The 19,805-nt window shown below is 33.2% G+C and overlaps 2 protein-coding genes across 9 annotated transcripts in view; one reads left to right on the forward strand and one right to left on the reverse strand.

Annotated features, from left to right (window-relative positions):
* On the forward strand, positions 1-10,732 carry Sycp3 (synaptonemal complex protein 3). 3 transcript variants are annotated; one of them, XM_048803130.1, is made up of 8 exons: positions 1-650; positions 1,999-2,150; positions 2,591-2,657; positions 2,898-2,932; positions 4,413-4,530; positions 5,509-5,608; positions 8,262-8,360; positions 10,153-10,732. In XM_048803130.1, the coding sequence occupies exons 2-8, from the start codon at positions 2,021-2,023 to the stop codon at positions 10,279-10,281; spliced, it is 678 nt and encodes a 225-aa protein (XP_048659087.1). In that variant the 5' UTR covers positions 1-650; positions 1,999-2,020; the 3' UTR covers positions 10,282-10,732. The 3 variants fall into 3 exon arrangements, with proteins under 3 accessions (XP_048659087.1, XP_015338342.1, XP_048659086.1); XM_015482856.2 differs by lacking the exon at positions 1-650 and having other exon boundaries at positions 1,991-2,150; positions 10,153-10,257; positions 10,386-10,732; XM_048803129.1 differs by lacking the exons at positions 1-650; positions 1,999-2,150; positions 2,591-2,657; positions 2,898-2,932 and having other exon boundaries at positions 3,900-4,530.
* Positions 8,225-19,805, reverse strand: part of Chpt1 (choline phosphotransferase 1) — a 21,546-nt gene continuing 9,965 nt past the window's right edge. Inside the window, exons 4-8 of one of the 6 annotated variants that reach the window (XM_048803109.1) lie at positions 19,590-19,721; positions 16,799-16,957; positions 16,269-16,394; positions 13,558-13,668; positions 8,225-9,270 (exon numbers count right to left, since the gene is read on the reverse strand). In XM_048803109.1, coding sequence (XP_048659066.1) covers positions 9,247-9,270; positions 13,558-13,668; positions 16,269-16,394; positions 16,799-16,957; positions 19,590-19,721 — 552 coding nt within the window. In that variant the 3' untranslated portion in view covers positions 8,225-9,246. Of the gene's footprint in view, positions 9,271-10,292; positions 10,466-13,441; positions 13,669-16,268; positions 16,395-16,798; positions 16,958-19,589; positions 19,722-19,805 lie in introns of those variants that run through there. The other 5 variants (XR_007347590.1, XR_007347591.1, XM_015482855.2 and 2 more) reach the window with 5 other exon arrangements.

The raw sequence follows: 19,805 nt of genomic DNA on the forward strand, positions 1-19,805 counted from the left end.
CACGCAAGAAATCAGAATGTTCAATCGGCTTTGGAAATAACTCAGATGTATACTGACAAGAAAATCCATGGAAAAATCGTGGAAGAGTGGGGTTTTGTTTTTGTTTCTGCTCTGCACAAACGAAACTAAGCCCCGTTGTTCAAGGGCAGGTACATTTGGTAACAAAAGTTAGCAAATGGGAGGAGTTGAACGTTCAGCACGCCCCGCGGGTAACTTTCGCACCTCTCACAAGTGGCGGGAAAGGGGAGTGAGAGAAAGGGGCGGGCTGAGGCCGATAGGCTTTCCTGAGGAGAATCCGTGAATCAACTTCGGTGAAGTTGTACTTCACAAAGTAGGTGATGTGTTCATCTGTTTCATAGTTCGCACTGTCTCTTCACATTTTTGAGATTATATAAATTTAAAATGTAGAAACTGGAAGGCGCCAAGCCTCAAGCGCGGGCTAAAACGTGGGCGTGGCGAACGTGCCCGCGAGCTATCGCCCCGTCGGGGGGGTGGGAGGTGGACTCGTCTCCGAGAACGCATGCGCCCGGCGTTCAGCCAATCAGCGAGGCGCCTGGCTGAGGCAAGACTGGTTTTTCTCCCGCTCGAATAGCAAATTGCCTCAGAAAGGTTTTCTGGCGGCGACGACGACGAAGCAGCAAAGTTCTCAGGTGAGGAGCCAGGATAGGGGAGGCCTGAGCGTTTAAGGTCACTTGTCAGAGGAGTCTAGTAACGTGATGGGGCCACTGAGGTTTATTTAGGTGTAAGGAGGGGTGGGATTTGTCGGCTTGGGGGTTCCTGCGGGCCGAGGCTACTCTTGCTTTTGAGGTGAATCCCCATTGGCGTTACCTGGGGCCTCCGACGGGAAGATGGGGCCGGGGTCCCACCGAGGGCAGAGCCTGGGGCAGGCGCGGGTGGGTGGAGGGCAGGTGGCGGAGCCGCGTCTGGGGCCGGGTTTATAGGGAGCGCGGCTGGGGCCTGCCTCCGCCTTCTTGCTCCTGCGCGCCCCAAACCCGTTAAAAACTAGGGCAGGGAACTGGGACTCCTTCATTTTCCCTTCCTTCGTTTTCCCTCCATATGTATGTCCTATGTATGTTGTAGAGGTTTCATAGAATTTTCCTAGTCCCGCTTGGACTTTTTTTGGTGGTGGGTGCGTGGGTGGGGGGACCGGGGATTGAACTCAGGGACACGGCCTCTGAGCCACATCCCCAGCCCTGTTCTGTATTTAATTAGAGACTGGGTCTCACCGAGTGGCTGAGTGCCGCGCCATTGCTGAGGCTGGGGTGAACTCGCGGTACTCCTGCCTCAGCCTCCCGAGCCGCTGGGATTACAGGTGTGCGCCACCGGCGCCCGGCCTTGCTGTTTGCTTGGTTTGGGTTTTTTTGCGGGACTGAGGATGGAATCCGGGGCGAGCGCTCCAGCGCTGAGCGATACCCTCGGCCCCAGTCCCATGGAACTCCTCTGGGAGATGAGTGTTGCCATGAACTAAGTCTGGCATGATCTGTCTTGCCAGCAACCGCGATTCCACTTTGAGACTGAGATGTGGAATAGATTTGCCCAGATTCAGATTTTTGCCCAGGGGCTCAAATTCAGATCTCGCAATCCTCATGGGCATAGCACTTTTGGAGTCGGGGTTGACGCCATCATTATGTTCTTGATCCTTTTTGGTACCAGGGATTGGAACTCAGGGGTACTAGACCACTGAGTCACATCCCCAGCACTATTTTGCATTTTATTTAGTGACAGAGTCTCACTGAGTTGCTTAGCACCACGCCATTGCTGAGGCTGGCTTTATCTTGCGATCCTCCTGTCTTAACTTCCCAAGCCTCAGGGATTTCAGGTTTGTACCACTGTGCCCCACTCTGTTTTTCCTTTTTAACCAACAAATGTCAATAGGTTAACTTTGGACCAACGGAATGTACTAGGAAACGGGTAACGTTTTAAATTTTATCAGTTGGTTTAAATGATGCTTTTGGAATGGGTTTGAAAGACTTGTCTTTTTTTTTTTTTTTTTTTAAGTCTGAAGACATCTAATCTAAATATGGTACCTTCTGTAAGAAAGCATTCTGGGAAATCTGGGAAACAATCAGTGGAGGATCAGCTTGTAAGAGCCTTTGACTTTGAGAAAGAAGATAAAGATCTGAGTGGTTCAGAGGAGGATGTTGCTGAAGGTACTGTATAACTAAAGCTGGACAGTTATGATATCCTGTGGTTCATTTGTTTTGAATCTATTTAAAACTAATAAAATTTTGGTAAGCATTTTCATGTGCTTTGTTTCTCCTTTGAATCCTAATACTCCTGTATCAGACTTAAAAAAATTTACATAGCATCTCTTGCCTTTGCCATCATTATTCCCAACTTGTCCATGAATAGTACACTGCTTATTATGTATGACCTTACCCCAGGAAGACTTGAAAGATTGGTCCTATAAAATAGTTCTGAAACTTGATTTAATTTTACCCAACCTGCAGAGAAAGTACTGTTTATATATCTACTTTTAAAATTATATTGGCAAAATGCTTAAAAGACTCACAAATGAAAATTATGTCATTAAAATTTACCAAAGTAGCATACGTAATATCAAAAATGTTTTCCTTTTTCGTCAATACAGGAAAGACCCCAGCAATTGATAAGCATGGGAAGAAAAGGCCTTCTGCAGGAATAGTTGAAGATATGGGGTAACATTCAAAATAAGAAAAATTGGCTTTGGTTGTCTGGCAAGTATTGTATGTAAAATACTTGGCTGTGATATTTCTTCCAAAATAAGTATGATATTTTATAGATCTTTAATTAAAAGTTTATTTTATTTTATTTTTTTCCTGCTGGGGTTGAACTTAGGCACTTGCTAGTCAAAAATGCTCTGACACTGAGTTACATTCCCCATCTCTAAAAGTTTTTTAAGTGTAATTTCTTTACAGGGGTGAAGTACAGAACATGTTGGAAAAATTTGGAGGTATGTTTTTGGAGATTTTCATTTAAAGAAAATTATTTAAAACCACATAGTAATTTGTACAATAGAAAATGTTAATCAGCGACCTACGCAACTATTATTTCTTTGCTCACATTTGGGATTTTGCATAACCAAGTGTGATTTAGTTTCATTAATTTCCTTACTTAACCTTTTTCACCATGTGAGAATGATGCTTTTAGACATGTGTAAGCTTTAATGGAATTTTAGGCGGGGGGAAGAATGGGAAAAGTATATACTTCTTTGTAATTTAAGATTGAGTAACACGTGTACATAGTACATATCTATATATCTGTATGTACATCAGTTTTTCATTTACTCTATATTTTAGAACTCTTTCTGTGTTCCTTTCTTTTGGGAGGATTATAAATTGAAGGCTCTAAAATAACTATTGTTATTTTTACATTAATAAACTGCAGTTGAAAATGAAAAACAATTTTGTTAGCCATTAAGACATTTATAATCAGATCCAAAATTTTTAAGTTTTTTTTTATGTTAAATATCAGTTACAGGGAAATTTAAGGGAAAATACTCTTTAAAATGAGTCAATATTTGGCTTCTCAGAAGGATTATTCATACAATCAAATCTTTTTTTTTTAATATGTGTTTTGTTCGGTGACAGTTCACTGTTTTACAAATGTATTATTTTGGATGCTAAAATTATAAAATATTTATATGTAGTACAGCACCATCATGATTACTGAGTGATAACTGTTTGTGGTAGATCCATAGTATTATTTGAAGTATTAAATTTTATGAATTGCAGTGCTTAGTGGTAAAATGTCTATAAGAAAGCTCCATGAAAGCATTTATTTAAAGTATTCTTAAATGAATTCATCTATTAAACTAAGATTTTTTTTTCTATCTTTGGTCTTTGTTTCTTTTAATAAAAAATATACTTAATAGTGTCATTAACTATATTTTAACATAATTTTCTTATTTGTTATCCTTTTTTAATTAGGCTTTTTAAAATTAGGTTTATAATAGATTATTTTCATGTGTTTTATATAATGAGTTCTAATAATGATTCAGCCAAGTGTGTCCTTTTTTAGCTTTTATTAAAATATTTTCTCGTGAGGAAATTGAAGTCTATCCTGTCCTTTGTTTTATTAGCTCTTTTTTTTCTATCACCCCTAAATTTAAAAATTATTTTCACTTAGGAAAATCAGAATTGGGATGAGGCTGGGGAATCCTTTATCCAAAATGCCTGGGACCATAAATGTTTCAGATTTCAGAGTTTCTTGGATTTTGAAATATTTGCACAGACTTACTAGTCTGAAATCTAAAATCCTGAATGCTCAAAAATATAAAACTTTTTGTATATTATGTTGGTATTTTAAATTTAATTTTAAATATCTCTTTAATATTTTAATGAACTTTACCCATAATTATATTTACTTAGATATGTGGGAACAAAATAATTTTCTCCAATATTCAATTTTAATGAATGTTTCTTTCAATATAGCTGACATTAACAAAGCTCTTCTTGCCAAGAGAAAAAGATTAGAAATGTATACCAAGGCTTCTTTCAAAACCAGTAACCAGAAAATTGAACATGTTTGGAAAACACAGCAGGAGCAAAGGTAAGGTTGCTGGGTTTTTAAGGTCACATTCTTATCACTTAGTATATATTGTACAGTCACTTATGAAAAGTAGTATTATGATCTTCTATTTTTTGGAGAGTCTAGTGAAAATATATTTGGCTTGATTTTTCCTCTAAGCAAGTAGTCCTATAACCTCATGCCTTCATAGAATTGATAACTGCTTCTTAGCAGTGAGTGAACATTACATTTTTTGTTGCTGTTTTTAGATATACAATAATAAGAGTGTATTTTGATATGTTTTACATACATGGAATATAACTTCCCATTATTATGGGTGTATATGATGTAGAATTACACTGGTCATGTATTCGTACATGAACACAGGAAAGTTATGTCAGGTGTAAATTACTTTTTTCTCCTTCCAGATAACAAATGAGGTTTTTTAAATTATAAAAATAATGCACATTCACTCCAGAAATATACTAGTTAAGTAAAAGGTAAATATCATAGAAATTATTAGTTATCTTATAGTTAACTATGTTTGACAATGTAAGAAGAGGTCAATTTTATATTGTAAATATTTTTTATATTTTCACTGATTTAACTAATCCTTTGTACAAAATCTTTCCTGTGCCAAAATGGAGAAAAAAGTCAAATGACATGTTTCTATTTAGAAATGTTTTAATCTGTTTAACATATCAATATGTACATTCAGTAGGGGAAAATGAAAAATAAACTCTTTGGAGAGCAAATAAATTTTTCTGGAAAATTTATATAAATGATAAAATTTTCAATAGCTAAAGCATGTGAGAGGACTTTGTTTTAGCTTATTAGGAAAAAAATTCTGGAATCAGTATGAATGTAATTTTACTTTTTGGTTTCCTATCAGAATATTTAAGTTGCTTTGATTTCCTTCTTTTTTATGTAGGATAAAAATACACCAACTCAATATTGTCTTGCATGTTTTTTTTTCCTATTGGCATGAAGTGTGACAACATTCATTATTATGTTTTACAGACAGAAGCTTAACCAAGAATATTCTCAGCAATTTATGACTCTGTTTCAGCAGTGGGATATAGATTTGCAGAAAGCTGAGGAACAAGAAGAAAAACTAGCTGTTGGTATCATTATTAGCTTTTCAATTAATTTATTATAACCAAGTCTCAAGTATCAGTAGAGAATCTAGCTTTGTATTAGGCCCATGGAACTAAACCAGATTCCATTTCTCATTATTGGCTGTGTTTTTTAAAGATGCTGAACTGCAAACCACAGAATAGGAATATATTATACTCACAAAAGCCATTAGCCATCTTACATTGGTTGGAATTCTTGATTTTCCAGTGACAAAAATTTGTTAAAGGACAAAAGAAGGATTATTGGATAATATAAATGAAAATCAGTGTAGTTTAGATTCAGGCATACCTGATGGGGATAGGAAAGGGTTGCTTATGTAGTGCAACTTGGGACTATTGCCAAACCTTAGTGGGTTCATCTTGATAGATTTTTTGTTGTTGTTGTTGTTCAATTCTAGACTTACTACAAATTTTTAAAATAATCTCGTAACTGCAGTGGATTGAGATAATCTTTCTCGCTAGCTCTGGCAGAAAGTTCTGGAGGAATATCCTGATTTAGTAGTTCATTCCTGAGCTAATCACTATAGTCAGAATATAGTTTACTCTTAATTTTTTTTCTCTTCTTAATCTGAGATGCTGGAGATTGAACCCTTGGTCAGTACATGCAAGGCAAAGCATTCTGTCACTGAGCTACAGCCCCCACCCAGATAGTTGACTCTTAATGTGTTATAGGAGATAGAAGTCAGCCCTGCTCAAATACTTTGCATTAATTGCTCTTTCAACTTATCCTTTCATTGTTTGTAATTATCAAACATTCCTTAAGAGCTAAGGTATTGACTTGGGAGCTGGTTAACTCAGTTTGGGAAATGTTAAATTTGAAATGCACATGAAATGTCTAAGGAGAGGTTGAATAGGTCACTGGTATATTAGTCTGGAGTTCAGGAGAGAGAGGCTAAAGATACAAAGTTGAGTATTAGTTTAAAGACAGTTTTTAAGCCATGAAAACTAGATGAGATAAAGTCATGATTGTAAATTATAAATTTTACTTGAATGTTTAGTGTTCTGGAAGTAAGGGAGAACCCACAAAGGAAACTCCATTATGTTTGAGCTAATATCTAATGTGTAAACCACTCTACACCAAATAAAGCAAGCTTTTAAAGAAGGAAACAGGATTACTTTTGTTACATGCTGCTTATAGGCCAAATAGGGTGGATTTGGCAATGTGGAAGACCATTGGTGTCCTGGATCAGAATGATTTTGGTAGAAAAGTGAGGGCAAAAATCTGATTAAAATGAGTACAAGACAGAATGGCAAAGAAATAAGATGACCTGAGGAGAAAAATAGGGTGTTTTTTTTTTTTGTTGTTGTTGTTCTTTTTGTTTTTAAGATAAGAGAAGTGGCAACATGTCTGTGTATTGACAGGAATAATTTAGAGGGACAAATTTAAAATAACAGAAAGAGGGAAGCATTTGCTGAATTCTTGAGAATGGCTGGGACATGTGAAGAAGTTGGCCTTACGCACAAGGATAGTTCATCCTTCGAAACAAAAGGGAATGCAGAGTATCTTGAGCATAAATTAATGTAGGTGGACAGTTGATATTGTAATGGGAAACTGATAAAGTTCTCTTTAGATTTCTTTTATTTCTTTAATAAGATAATCAGATGGTGAAAGTCTTGCTTCTAGATAGAGTAGCTAGAGAGTTGAATTTTTCAGGGTTGAGGTTTAACCAATTAAGTGTGACAAAGAGTCAGAAAGGGGCAAGGTATATATGTAAAGGAGTAATTATAATAATTGTCCATATAATTTAAGCTGGGAAAGAGGAAAGTTAGGACAACAGGAATAGGAATGACAGTGAAAATAGGTAGAATTAATGGATTTGGTTTCCTGATATATTATTGAACTGTATTACTAAAGAGAGTAAGCTTGAATGTTGAGGTGGTGATCAAATACTGGGATGTGTGGAGAAACAGTTATGCATATGCAGTGTACCTGGACTCTGGAAAAATACAGTTTGAGATCAAATCCTGGTTTGAGCAATTGGTACCTGTGAAACTATGGGCAAATTATTTAACTTTAAGTCTTAGTTTCCTCAACTCTAAAGTGACTCATGAGTACCTATCTATCTCACAGGATTAAATGAGTTCATATAAGTTTGAACACAAAGTTAATATATATTTTGTTTGCCATTATCAATACTATAGAAAGGTCCTATCATTGATAAAGGCAAAATCTAGTGTATAAGTATGTAAGTGAATGGCTAAAATAGGGAAGACAAAAATCATTGGTGGAGGATAGGTTAAGGAACTGAAAGACCACCATTATGGAAGATCATCCATGTGGATATTGAAATTACCTAGAATAATACATGTCTTGAGCATTAAGATTTCCTACTCATTGACTGGTAAGATTATTATAATTATTCCATATTAGCAATAAACACAAATGATCTAAACTCTGTCATAATAGTTACTGAAACAAAAACTTAAAACTATCAACTTATGAACTATTCTTTTCAAGTGCAATATGGAATTATTTTTTGCTAAGTTTAAAACTTCAGGGCTGGGGACATATCTCAGAGGTAAAATGTCTGTCTAACTAACATGTGTGAAGCCCTAGGTTTGATCCCCAGCACTGAAAACAAACAAAATAATTTACCAAATTGTTATTACCACAGTTTTTTCTTTTTATGATTATAGAATATGTTTCGACAACAACAAAAGGTTTTTCAACAATCTAGAATTGTTCAGAATCAGAGACTGAAAACAATTAGACAACTATATGAGCAGTTCATAAAGGTAAATGTTGTACATTTTGTAACAATACAGTCTTAAAAAACAATATACTTATGGAAATAGAAAATAATTCTTTTGTTTCCAAACTTACGGGGAAAGTATTTTGCTAATGCATTTAAAATTTTTACCTTTTCATTTTGAACTCATTTCTGACAAGTGACAATATATATCTTTACTTTAGGATTCTGTTTTATGGTGATTATTCAAGACAGAAATGGTAAATTGAGAATTTTACCTGGAAATATACTTATGTATCAAATCCACATAATTAACATTTAAGTCATTATTCTCTGTTTAACTGTTTCTACATAGTCTTTATTAAATAGAAAAGATCCAATTGAAATTAATATTTATTTTCAGATGTACATATAAGTATGGCATATTTGCTTTTAGAATTTATTGCAGTAATCAAAAATGAATTTATATTCCAACTTCTAAGAGATAGGCAAGATAGCTTAAGAATAAAAATTTGTGGATTGAAATTATTTACTGACAATTGTGCAAGTTGTGATCTAAATAGTAAAATAGTTTAAAAAATGCAAAAGTTACTTTTAAAATTAAAAGCATTTTCACGTAGAGAACTTGCTTTCTCTAATGCTCCCTGAGAATAAAATTTGTTAATTGGTATGAAGGTTTGATAAAACTAGAAAATATTTTTTCTAAATGTTATAATTAAACATTACTACCTAGGATAGGAACTTCAGTATACTCTGACTCCTCCACCTCCTTTATCTTTGACATTCATTTATAACTAGGATCTTGTAATTTTTCTTCATCAGTGGTTCTTTCTTTTAATTCCCACTGTTATTACCTTAGTTCGGGGCCTTATCACTTTTTGGTTTTACCATTAAAACTCTTTAACTGATTTCTCTGTTCTCCAGGCCATCCTTCATAAGTCTTCCATGTTATTTTTCTAAAAAAAAAAAAAAAAAAATCTCTTTCCTACTGAAAAATCTACATTCCCATTCTACATTCTTAGGTCTTTGAGATCCCTGTCATGACTCTTTTTAAGTTTCATGTACTTTATTACTTCTACCCCTCTACATAATTGCTTTCTCTGAACCCACTCACTGTATGTCCATGCTTTTGCTTATATTCTCCCCCTAGAATACTTTATTTATTGAAATTTTACTTTTTTGCCAAATGAATTGGATTCAATCCCCATTTTCTTTGATATAGCCTGAGTAAGCTACATTTCCATTCCTGTTATAAAGCTTTTGTGTTATTTTTGTTTATATGTTTCTTCTCTTTGGAATAAAGAAGCAACCATGCATTATTTATTTTTAAATTTCTCCACAGCACTTAACATAGTAACTTTTTACATAGTAGGCACTAGGATAACTGTTGAGTAAATAGTAAAGAGTTAAAATGTAAGTTGTTTTAAGAGTTCATACTATAGATCATTTTTTTCTCTCTAGTGAATTCATGTCACATTGACTATTGGTCATAATTAGTAGGTTATAACCTGATGTTTGAGAAACTTATTAGAAATTTTCAAAATTATGGTATTATACTGATGGTACCTTTCCTTTTTTTCTCCACTTTTACATTAATAGTTCTTTAACCCATTATTTCCAGTAAAGTATACTACTATTGTATCTTCTGAAATTGTATTTGATTCATATCTGATTTATTTTACTTTTTCATACTAGGAATTTTGATCTTCATGTATTACTTAGAATGTATTTTTAGTTGGAATAAATATAATTAACATTATTTTTTTGACAATTTTCCAAGTTTAGAAATTGAGGTAAAAAGTTATGGTCTAAAACTGAAGTAACCTTTTGTGTTTTAGAGCTTGGAGGACTTGGAGAAGAATCATGATAATCTACTTACTGGTACACAAAGTGAACTTAAAAAAGAAATGGCTATGTTGCAAAAAAAAATTATGATGGAAACTGTAAGTCAATATATTTCAAATTGAAAAAATAAGGGTTGGTGTAAGCACTGAAATATTTTATTTGCTGAAATTGTATAACACTTAACTAAAAATTAAACAAATGTTTAATATCTCCTTTCATGAAACAGCAGCAGCAAGAGATGGCAAGTGTTCGAAAGTCTCTTCAGTCCATGTTATTCTGATGACTCTTTGAAGAAAGAACTTGAACCTAAGTAATATGATACAATTATAACATTAGCTAAAAGTCATGTAAGTCTTTAGAGTAGTTCAGAAATTCAAGTTTAAATTAAAACAAGTTTAATCAGTAGCTTATTTAAGTGTAAGTCCTCCCTTCCTGCAAACTTCCAAAAAAATTGCAACAGTTATGTGAAGTACCAGCTATTCCTAAATTATATGTATCAAGCTTTCAGCTCTGAAGTTGTAATTGTGAATTTTTCTATTACTTTTATTAGTATTAATAAAGATACTGAATTTAGATTTAGGCTTCAGTGTATTTGTTAGTCACAAATGTACAAAGTACAAGTATAAAGATTACATTGTTCTTTATTCCTTTTTTTTTTTTTTTTTTTTTTTTTTTTTGAGGTCTTGCTCTGTTGCCCAAGCTTGTCTCAAACTCCTGGGTTCATGTGTTCCTTCCCCCTTACCTGAATTAGCTGGGAGTACAGGCCTATGCCACCACATGTGGCTTACATTGTTCTTAAGAAAAAAACCACAAAATCTGTTTTACATATACATTCTTTTCTATATACTATTACATAGCCAATTCTAATGAAAATAAGATTTCAAGAGAAATCTATTCTATTGGCATATAAAGTATATTAAAAGAATTTAAATTTGTGTCCTAGAATAAATTAAACTGCTAAAATCATTAATATAACAGCAAGATTTATAAATATTAGGTGTTTTTTTGCAAGTGGGGGGGCACTGGGAATTGAACTTGGGAACTAGACCACTGAGCCACATATACAGCCCTTTTTTGTATTTTATTTAGAAACAGGGTCTCAGTTTCTGAGCACCTTGCTGTTGCTGAGGCTGGCTTTGAACTCACACCCTCTTGCCTCAACCTCCAGAGCCGCTGGGATTACAGGCATGTGACAACCAACCCAGCCTATAAATATTAGGTTTTAAGATTTTAAAAACCTGCATTTGTGAGTGTGTCATTTCCACGAAGACATCAAAATATCAGGTAATTCGGCTTGGTCCACAATTGACACATTTTCTTAGTAATAATTAAGAGTATGTCATTAACATAACTAATTAAGTATATTATGACTTCAAAGATAATTTTACCTGGTATATCTTTTTAGTTTTAATATCAATAAAAATGTGGAATTGATTTTACATTCATTTCAAACCTGAACAAGTTATTTTTTATACCTTGTCTTTTAAAATACACATTCTTTAAATAGAAAAACTTAAGGAACATTTGTGGGTTTTTTGATTTGTTTGTTTTTGTACAGAGGATTGAACCCAAAGGCACTCCCCAGACCATTTTTAAATGCTTATTTTGAGACAGGGTCTCCCTAAGTTGCAGGGGCTATCCTGGAACTCATGATTCTCCTGCCTCAGCCTCCTGAATCTCTGGGATTACAGGCTTATGCCATAGTGCCTGGCTGAAATGCTTGATTTAACAAATATTAAATTGTTTCAACATTTGTTTGAAATAAGTCAGTTAAAACTCTTTTTTTTTCTTGCTGAAATTACTTCCAATGAACCATCCAGGCAAAAAATGATATGTCCATTAGAAGTAAAGGAATGACTTTCTCATGCTTTTCCATTTTAAATTCTAACTTTTGCCTCTATAACCCACCCTTATGTTACTTCTAAGGTCTTTCAGGTTTTTAAAAGCAAGTCTATACAAATCATCGTGTTTTTTTACTGTGATAATTTATACAAAGAAATTAATGCTCCCACCATTAGGAAATATTCGACAATAAGAGGACAGTTTACTTCCAAATTTTTGAGTGTGTGGTGCTGGGGACTGAACCCAGGACCCCACCCATGCTAAGCATGCATTCTTCCACTGAGTGATACCCTAACCTAGAATATAAATATTAAGTACTATTCAAACTTCTAAGAAGGTCTTTATTTGAGAAGTTCTACCAATAGTTATGGAGGCAAAATAAGTATCTCCAGAATGTTTTCTATGTACTTAATTCATAGAAGTATATTTTAGGGAATATAAATTTCCACTGTTCATTTTTAAAATGTTTGTTTCTTGGCTAGATATAGTAATCTTTGTTATTTTTTTCTGATTATTTCGTCATACAGCAATATGGCCTATGTAACTCTATAAAATTAGAAATAGGGTCAAATGAGAGTCTGAAGATTTGGATCATCAAAGATCTTGATGATAGTTCTAGTATTTATAAAAGCAATCTAAATCTTTTCAACTAAGAATAGAAAGAGAAGAATCAGAGCCCAAAGTACTTAGTGGTTGAATAACTGATACTTATTTTGTCCCCTTATTACCTTAAATGAGTTATGTGTACTTGAAGTAACTGGCTAATATTCTATAGAAGGATGTTTTTGCCATGTTTTTATAAGTTACTAATTTTCTTACATATCAGCTGTTTTAGTTGCTGTTTTTTGTCTTTCCTAAAAGGGAATGTTTAATGTCTTTTTCATGGCAATGAAATTTTAACCCATAATATCAAGAAGTTACCCTCAATATAAGGATTCACATGTTTTTCTGAACTAGTACCACAAAATCTTTTACTAAATACAGATTATTAATTCCCATGGCCCTTTTAAATTCTAGTTGGTACTTTTCCTTTTATAGCAGTAATTAACATAGTTTTTGAAAAATGGCTAGCATAAATTTTTTTATACTATCAAACTCAGTTACACTATTATAAGCCATGCATTTACAATTATGAGTTATCAGTTTTTAGCAAAGAAGGCCATTATGTTCAGGATGGCTAAAGTTTAAGTTCTGAATTCTTATGTAATTCTTTGGCAATGAAAATCCCAAGTGTCTGATAAATATTTTGTAGACACAAAGAGATTGCTGTTTAGAACTACCTATGTTCAGTTTTTCATTCTTTTGTCTTGTTTCTAATTTGCAGACTATATTACTGATAATACCTTTGATCAAAAATGTTGATGAGACATAATGAGGACTTCATTACTGAAATCATTATAATGGAATCTATAGGATTTATCTATTAAATTCAAATATAACCTTATTGGATAGTATACTAGCCTCCTGCACAGGGGGATTTCCTTCACACATAGGTTTCCCCTAACTGCTTCTCCTCTTTTCCTTGGGCTATTTAGTCAGTCAATATGCTTGTGAACCTGTTCAGGTGCTTGATGATATGAAATCTTGAAGATATGTAGATGAAGGTGTCTTGAAATTTGAAGGCACAAAGCACCAAAGTATATCATCATATCAAATGAAGAAATGACCTTTGGAAGCAAAAAAAGAAAATATAAAATGGATTATGGCCTATGTTTTCTGAATTTACAGACATTTTTCTGTCCCTTCCCACCCAATCTCAAATATTCTTAACATAAAATTCTTAACTCTGAAAATATTACTTTTTATTACTTTTTAGAGTAGTTTAGCATATTTCATATTTGGACCTTATTATTATACTCTTCTGGAATATACAAGGTATTTCAATTATAGAAGCTGAGGGTAAGAGGGGTAAGAGGACTGAAGTATAAAAGCTCAAAAGTAACAGAAGCCAAGTCTTCTGACTCCACATTCTTTCAACTTTTTGCTATGCAATAAGGCCACACATTTTCTAGAAGGGGCTGTCAGTCATTGTAATGAACTATTCAGATACATATTTTATTCCTTTAAGGCTAGTTATAAGAACATAAAAGATCCGGGCAAGCATGGTGGCACATGCCTATAATCCCAACAGCTGGAGAGGCTGACAGGATTGCGAGTTCAAAGCGAGCCTCAGTAAAGGCGAGGCAAGCAATTCAATGAGACCCTGACTCTAAGTAAATACAAAATAGGGCTGGAGATGTGGCTCCCATGGCGAGTGCCCCTGAATGCAATCACTAGTATCCACCTCCAAAGGTATTATCAGTAATATAGTCTGTAAAAAAGGAATATAAAAAGATCTGGGAAAGACACCCTGTTGAGGGGAGGCATATACAAAATTATCTTCTATTCAAAATGAAAAGAGGAAGGTTTCCAAAGATTTTCCTGGAGATTAGTCAAAAGCTTTCCTTCAAACAATGAAGCCTAGGAGAAAAAGAAGCCTCATAGCTGTGCCTTTGGAGAGGGATTATCACCCATGAGAAAATATCTCTGTCATTTACTTGAAAAGCTCCATCAGATCCTTTTCTATCTGAAGCAGGAAGCTTTTCCTCAGGGATGCCACAAAACACATACTTTGTTTGGCACCCATTGTGTATGTGTGTATTTATCTTCTGAGTAATTTTTTTTTTTTTTTTTTTTTTTTTTTGTGGTGCTGGGGATAGAACCCAGGGCCTTATGCATGCAAGGCAAGCACTCTTATCAACTGAGCTATATCCCCAGCCCTCTTCTGTATAATGTTTTAAAGAAAAGTTGAATTTGACTTCCTCAGTTTACCAGCCTACATTATTGGTATAAATCAGGCCAACTATTCATTACAAAACAGGTGCTTGAATTTTTAACGCCTGATATTTTAATTTTGTTAATTCCATTTTATAATACATATCCAAGTACATCAAAAATTTAAAGGAAAGTACTCTGATTTTCAGACACTTATATATATATATGTACATATTATATATATATACATATTATACCTTTTATTTTTTTACTTATTTTTATGTGGTGCTAGGATCAAATCCAGGGCCTCACACGTGCTAGGCCAGTGCTCTACTGCTGAGCCACAACCCCAGCCCCACTTTTTAGTATATTGACTGCAAATTTTCATTGCCCAAGAGGATTAGGTATTATATCTCACCCCTGGGACAATAAAAGACTTTTAAATGAACTATGCATGAATATTGTTAATTTAATCCAGATAAAGTATAATACTATATAACCTAGGGAAGTATCATCAAATGTATACCAGTGGTCTATACACAACAGATAACAGATTTTTTAAATGCCTAAATTTAACAACAGGAGAGATCATTTGAATTATCAAAAGATTTATTTAGAGCTTTTAAAAAATACATATCAATATGTTTATATATCATGAACAATTTGGTAAAGGCTGGTGAGATCCAGAAATAGGAAAAAATATATCAAGACTATTGACTATTCAAAACCACTATTAGTTGAAGACCAACTGTAAACATATATCTCAAGAACAGAAAAATGTAATGTTCCTTTTATCCAACTTTGTGATTGTTACTCGGAATGACTTTCTTTTCCTTGGATGACTAAAGTGTCTTTCTTAAACACCATATTCTGCATTTTATAATAATTTTTGAGTAGAAAAATATGTATATCTACATGCCTTTCTTGAGCAAGCATATCATTAGAATTTAATCCTTGCTTGATGATTCAATCATCATGATTAAAACAAATTATACTATCATCAAAGGCCGTATAGATACACAGAGTTGCCTACCTTTAATATAAAATGGGTCTCAGAATCCTGAACTTCCTAGTGACATCTATTGTTGTCTCCTCAATATTAGTAGACGATTTCTGATGCAGCTAAGTATCCACCTTTGCTAGTACTAACCCCATCTAATTAGCTTGTTACTTTCTGTAAGCTGGGAATAATTTTAATAAGCTTAAGGAAAGTCAGAAAGTCCTTTGGTTAGAGTGAAGTGGTTTTTGACATTTCTGTTCTAGTTTGTGGGGGTAGAGGGGGAAAGATATAATAAATGATTGTGTTTCCAAGGACCTGGATTGTTAGAAGCTTGATCTTTGGATACACTGGCTATTTCTATACAATATAAAATGGTTCACAACTTAAAAGAAGTAATTTTCATATTCAGAAACATTGTATAGACTAAATATTGAGGCAACTGATAGTTAAATGTCTCCTAAACATGTTGTGCTTTGACATCTGTTAAAAAATAAATAGCAGAAAAGTACTTACCATTGCTATCCATAGAACAACATATTCATCTACAAAATTATTAAAGTACTGGTCTAAAAACAAAAGACCTGGCCCAACAAAGACAGTGTCTTGAAGATACAGTTCACTTTTGGTCATGTGAGCTATCTACAAGAAAGTAAACAAAATAATTTTACTATTAAATTTTAAATGTTTTAGCTCTAATTTTCAGGAGAAATTAGTTAGTTTTAATTCACTATTAAGACAGATTATTTAGTCTTATATTCAGTATGGGAATCCTTATCTACACCTCTCAAATTCATAACCAGGTAGCTTATTAAAGTTAAGTTTCTTGATATCAGAAAGTTTTAATAGATAATTACAACTAAATAATTAAAAGAACTGAATATAATATTAAGTCATAATGCAGTTTTTCTTGTAGCACAAACAGCTACTTACTGTGATACTGAGTCTACACGAAAAACTTAATGCATTGTATGAAATAGTTTCCAGTTTTGCATTTGAGAACTAAGTATAATAGTTACACTAAGAATCATAAAAGAACTTCTTACCACTAATTTTTGTGCAACTTTAGCAAAGACACACCCAAACATTAGGGTATACAGACAAGGATGCTTTTCAAAAACATTAGTTGCTGACTTTTTATAGATCATTATTGCCAGTATAATAATTAGTCCTATGTGGAGTCCAGGTGACAAGACACTCGTGCCCTAAGGGATAAAGCAGAAAATCAGCGTCACATTTTAACACTGGATTTATTACAATTCAAACATTTTCTGAACATCTATTATGTGCAAAGAACTAGAGACTTAAAGAAGAGATTATGATGTTGTATGGCTTAAAGAAGTATACACACCTTAGGTATGCTGACTTCAAACTTCCACAAAATCCTAGCGCTATACAGATGTGAAACAGTGCAAAAGACATTTGATTCCAGTTTTATATATGCGCATTTTAAACCAATAATTACCTAAAAATTAACACTGTGATTTATTCTGTATCAACTTTTACTGTGTCAAAGACCATCAATACTTCAACTGTCAACATTTTTGTGTCAGTGCTTAAAAAAAGAGCTTACATAGCTAAATGAATTATATAATTTGCTTTCAACTGTCTACATTTTTGTGACAATGCTGAAAAAAAGCTTATTCTGCCAATTCTACAAAATATTTCAATCACTGACAATACTCTGCCCTGGTTTCTCTCCACATCAACACCTTCTCACTCCCCTTTATTTTGCATTCAGACTGCAAATGTCTTTTTATATAAAATGATATAATCCAGGCCAGTAAATTTTTATCCATGTATATCAGGATTCTCTCAGCACTACTTATCTTAAACAAAATACTAAAATAAATTTAATGTTAAAGTTTACTAAATCTATAACTACCAATTTAAAAATGTTCACTAAAATAGCCTTATGCTTATTTATTAAATTCACATATTTTAAGTTAGAAATTACTATAAAATAACAGTAATAACACTATAAGTACTATAAAATTACATATGTAAAACACTGTATGGTAATAAATTATAAAACTTTTGACTAATAGCATTGTATCTGTTTATATAATGTTCTTAAGTTTTATTCCAGAAAAAAAATCTGCCAGAAACTGAAAAATCACCAGTTTCTGAATTTGAAATTAACTACCTTCCTAGCTTGTGTTGACTTCTTAAGTTCTTGTCCAGACAGTTAATAATTATTTTTTAATAAAATATCCTCTAAAGTGAATGTTGATCCTCACAAATCTTATTTTCTTCAGTGGAACTTTTGTTCCAGCTAGTGCTCTATTTTATTATCCATCAAGCAACATTTATTCCTAAGCACCTTCTGTACAGTACTGCACCAACATCAACTAACAAAATACCTCAAGAAATGAGAGTTTTTTTCCCAAATAGGTCAGAGTTTACATAGCTAAATGAATTATATAATAATGCTTTTGAGATATATATATATATATATATATACACACACACACACACACACACACACACACACATACACATACATATATGATTCAAAAAAGTTGATTAAGTTGATTTTGTATTATGGGGACTCCTTTGAAATTGTCTTAAGAGACAACTTATAAGTCATTTAAAAGAATAAGACTTTTTTAAAACTAAAAATGCTACTATATCTCATGTTTATTACTCTTTTTTATTAGTCCTTCCAAAATAACTTTTACTGTTTTCCAAAGATCAAATCCACTCTAAAAGAACAGAATTTTTGAATTATAGAACCAAAGGAATTAAAGGGTATGTGCAATCCCTAAAAAGTCCTTATAATGTTTTATTGTAAGATGGCATCACTGGAATAAACATTTATCTTCCTACGTTCAACTACTTTTAAGATGATAATACTAATACACCTAGGTATCATGTTTGTTTAAAAAAAAAACTTGGAAAGAATGCTCTTTCCAATTTAAAAGTAGTGAAGTTGGGCATGGTGGTACATGCCTGTAATTGCAGTGACTTGGGAGGCTTAGGCAAGAAGATCACAAGTTCAAGGCCAGCCTGGGCAACTTAGTGATACTGTGTCTCAAAATAAAAGATAAAAAGGCTTGGGATATAGCTCAATGGGAAAGTGCCCCAGGTTCAATCCTCAATACTGAAACAAACAAAAAACAAACAAAAAAAGTATTAAAGACTTTAAAAAAATATATGAATAAATAAAAAATTATCTCATGAGCAAGTGTAAAGAACATAAAACACAAGGTGTACCTCCTTGAAAATTGAGGTTAAAATTTTTCCCTTAAAAAATATTAGGATAGGTCTTTTAAATATTTTCAGTGGCATTTCAATAAAATATATGAGTAATAAATTGCCCCACTGTATAACCTTTGACCTTTGATAGCTTTCCTGTCAATTCAGTCAGGAACTTCTTCCCTACTCCTCTTCTCCTCTACTAGTTCAAGGCACAAATTGCAAGAAAACAAATGGAAACTCTTGATTATGTACAATAATGAAAATAGTTAAATGAAGTCAGAAAAGTCTATGCAAAGCAAGCTTGTGGAAAGAGGAAAAATGCTTCATTATAAATCTACATAGTTTTTTTTTAAATTTTTTTTAGTTGTAGGTGGACACAATACCTTTGTTTTGTTTATTTTTTTTTAATGTGGTGCTGAGGATCGAACCCAGTGCCTCACATTGAGCCACAACCCCAGCCCCACGTCTACATAGTTTTTAAAATGTTTTTGTGCTGTTTCTACAATAAATTCTTTAAGATATTTAGTTTCCTTCTCCATTCTCGAGCTTTGACATATTTTCATGTCTCTTGGTAGCTGGTGATAAGAAAAAAAAAGTTATCATAAATTAATAGTGATGATGAAATTAGGGCCTTACTGCTATAGTGGATCCATTCTTGCCAACACCACCATGGAAGATAACATGGAAATAATTTGAACAGGAAAATATTGCTCCACCAACTATTCCGAGAACTGGAAAGATCTTCAATTTTATTTCTAGAATGGGTATCTTTAGGGGTAAAGAAAAGAAAGAAATCATTAAGAAAACAATTTTCTTCCTATTAGATAGTAAAGAAACATTATGATAGGTCCT

Source organism: Marmota marmota, unplaced genomic scaffold, assembly GCF_001458135.2.
Source record: "Marmota marmota marmota unplaced genomic scaffold, marMar, whole genome shotgun sequence".
Taxonomy (NCBI): domain Eukaryota; kingdom Metazoa; phylum Chordata; class Mammalia; order Rodentia; family Sciuridae; genus Marmota; species Marmota marmota.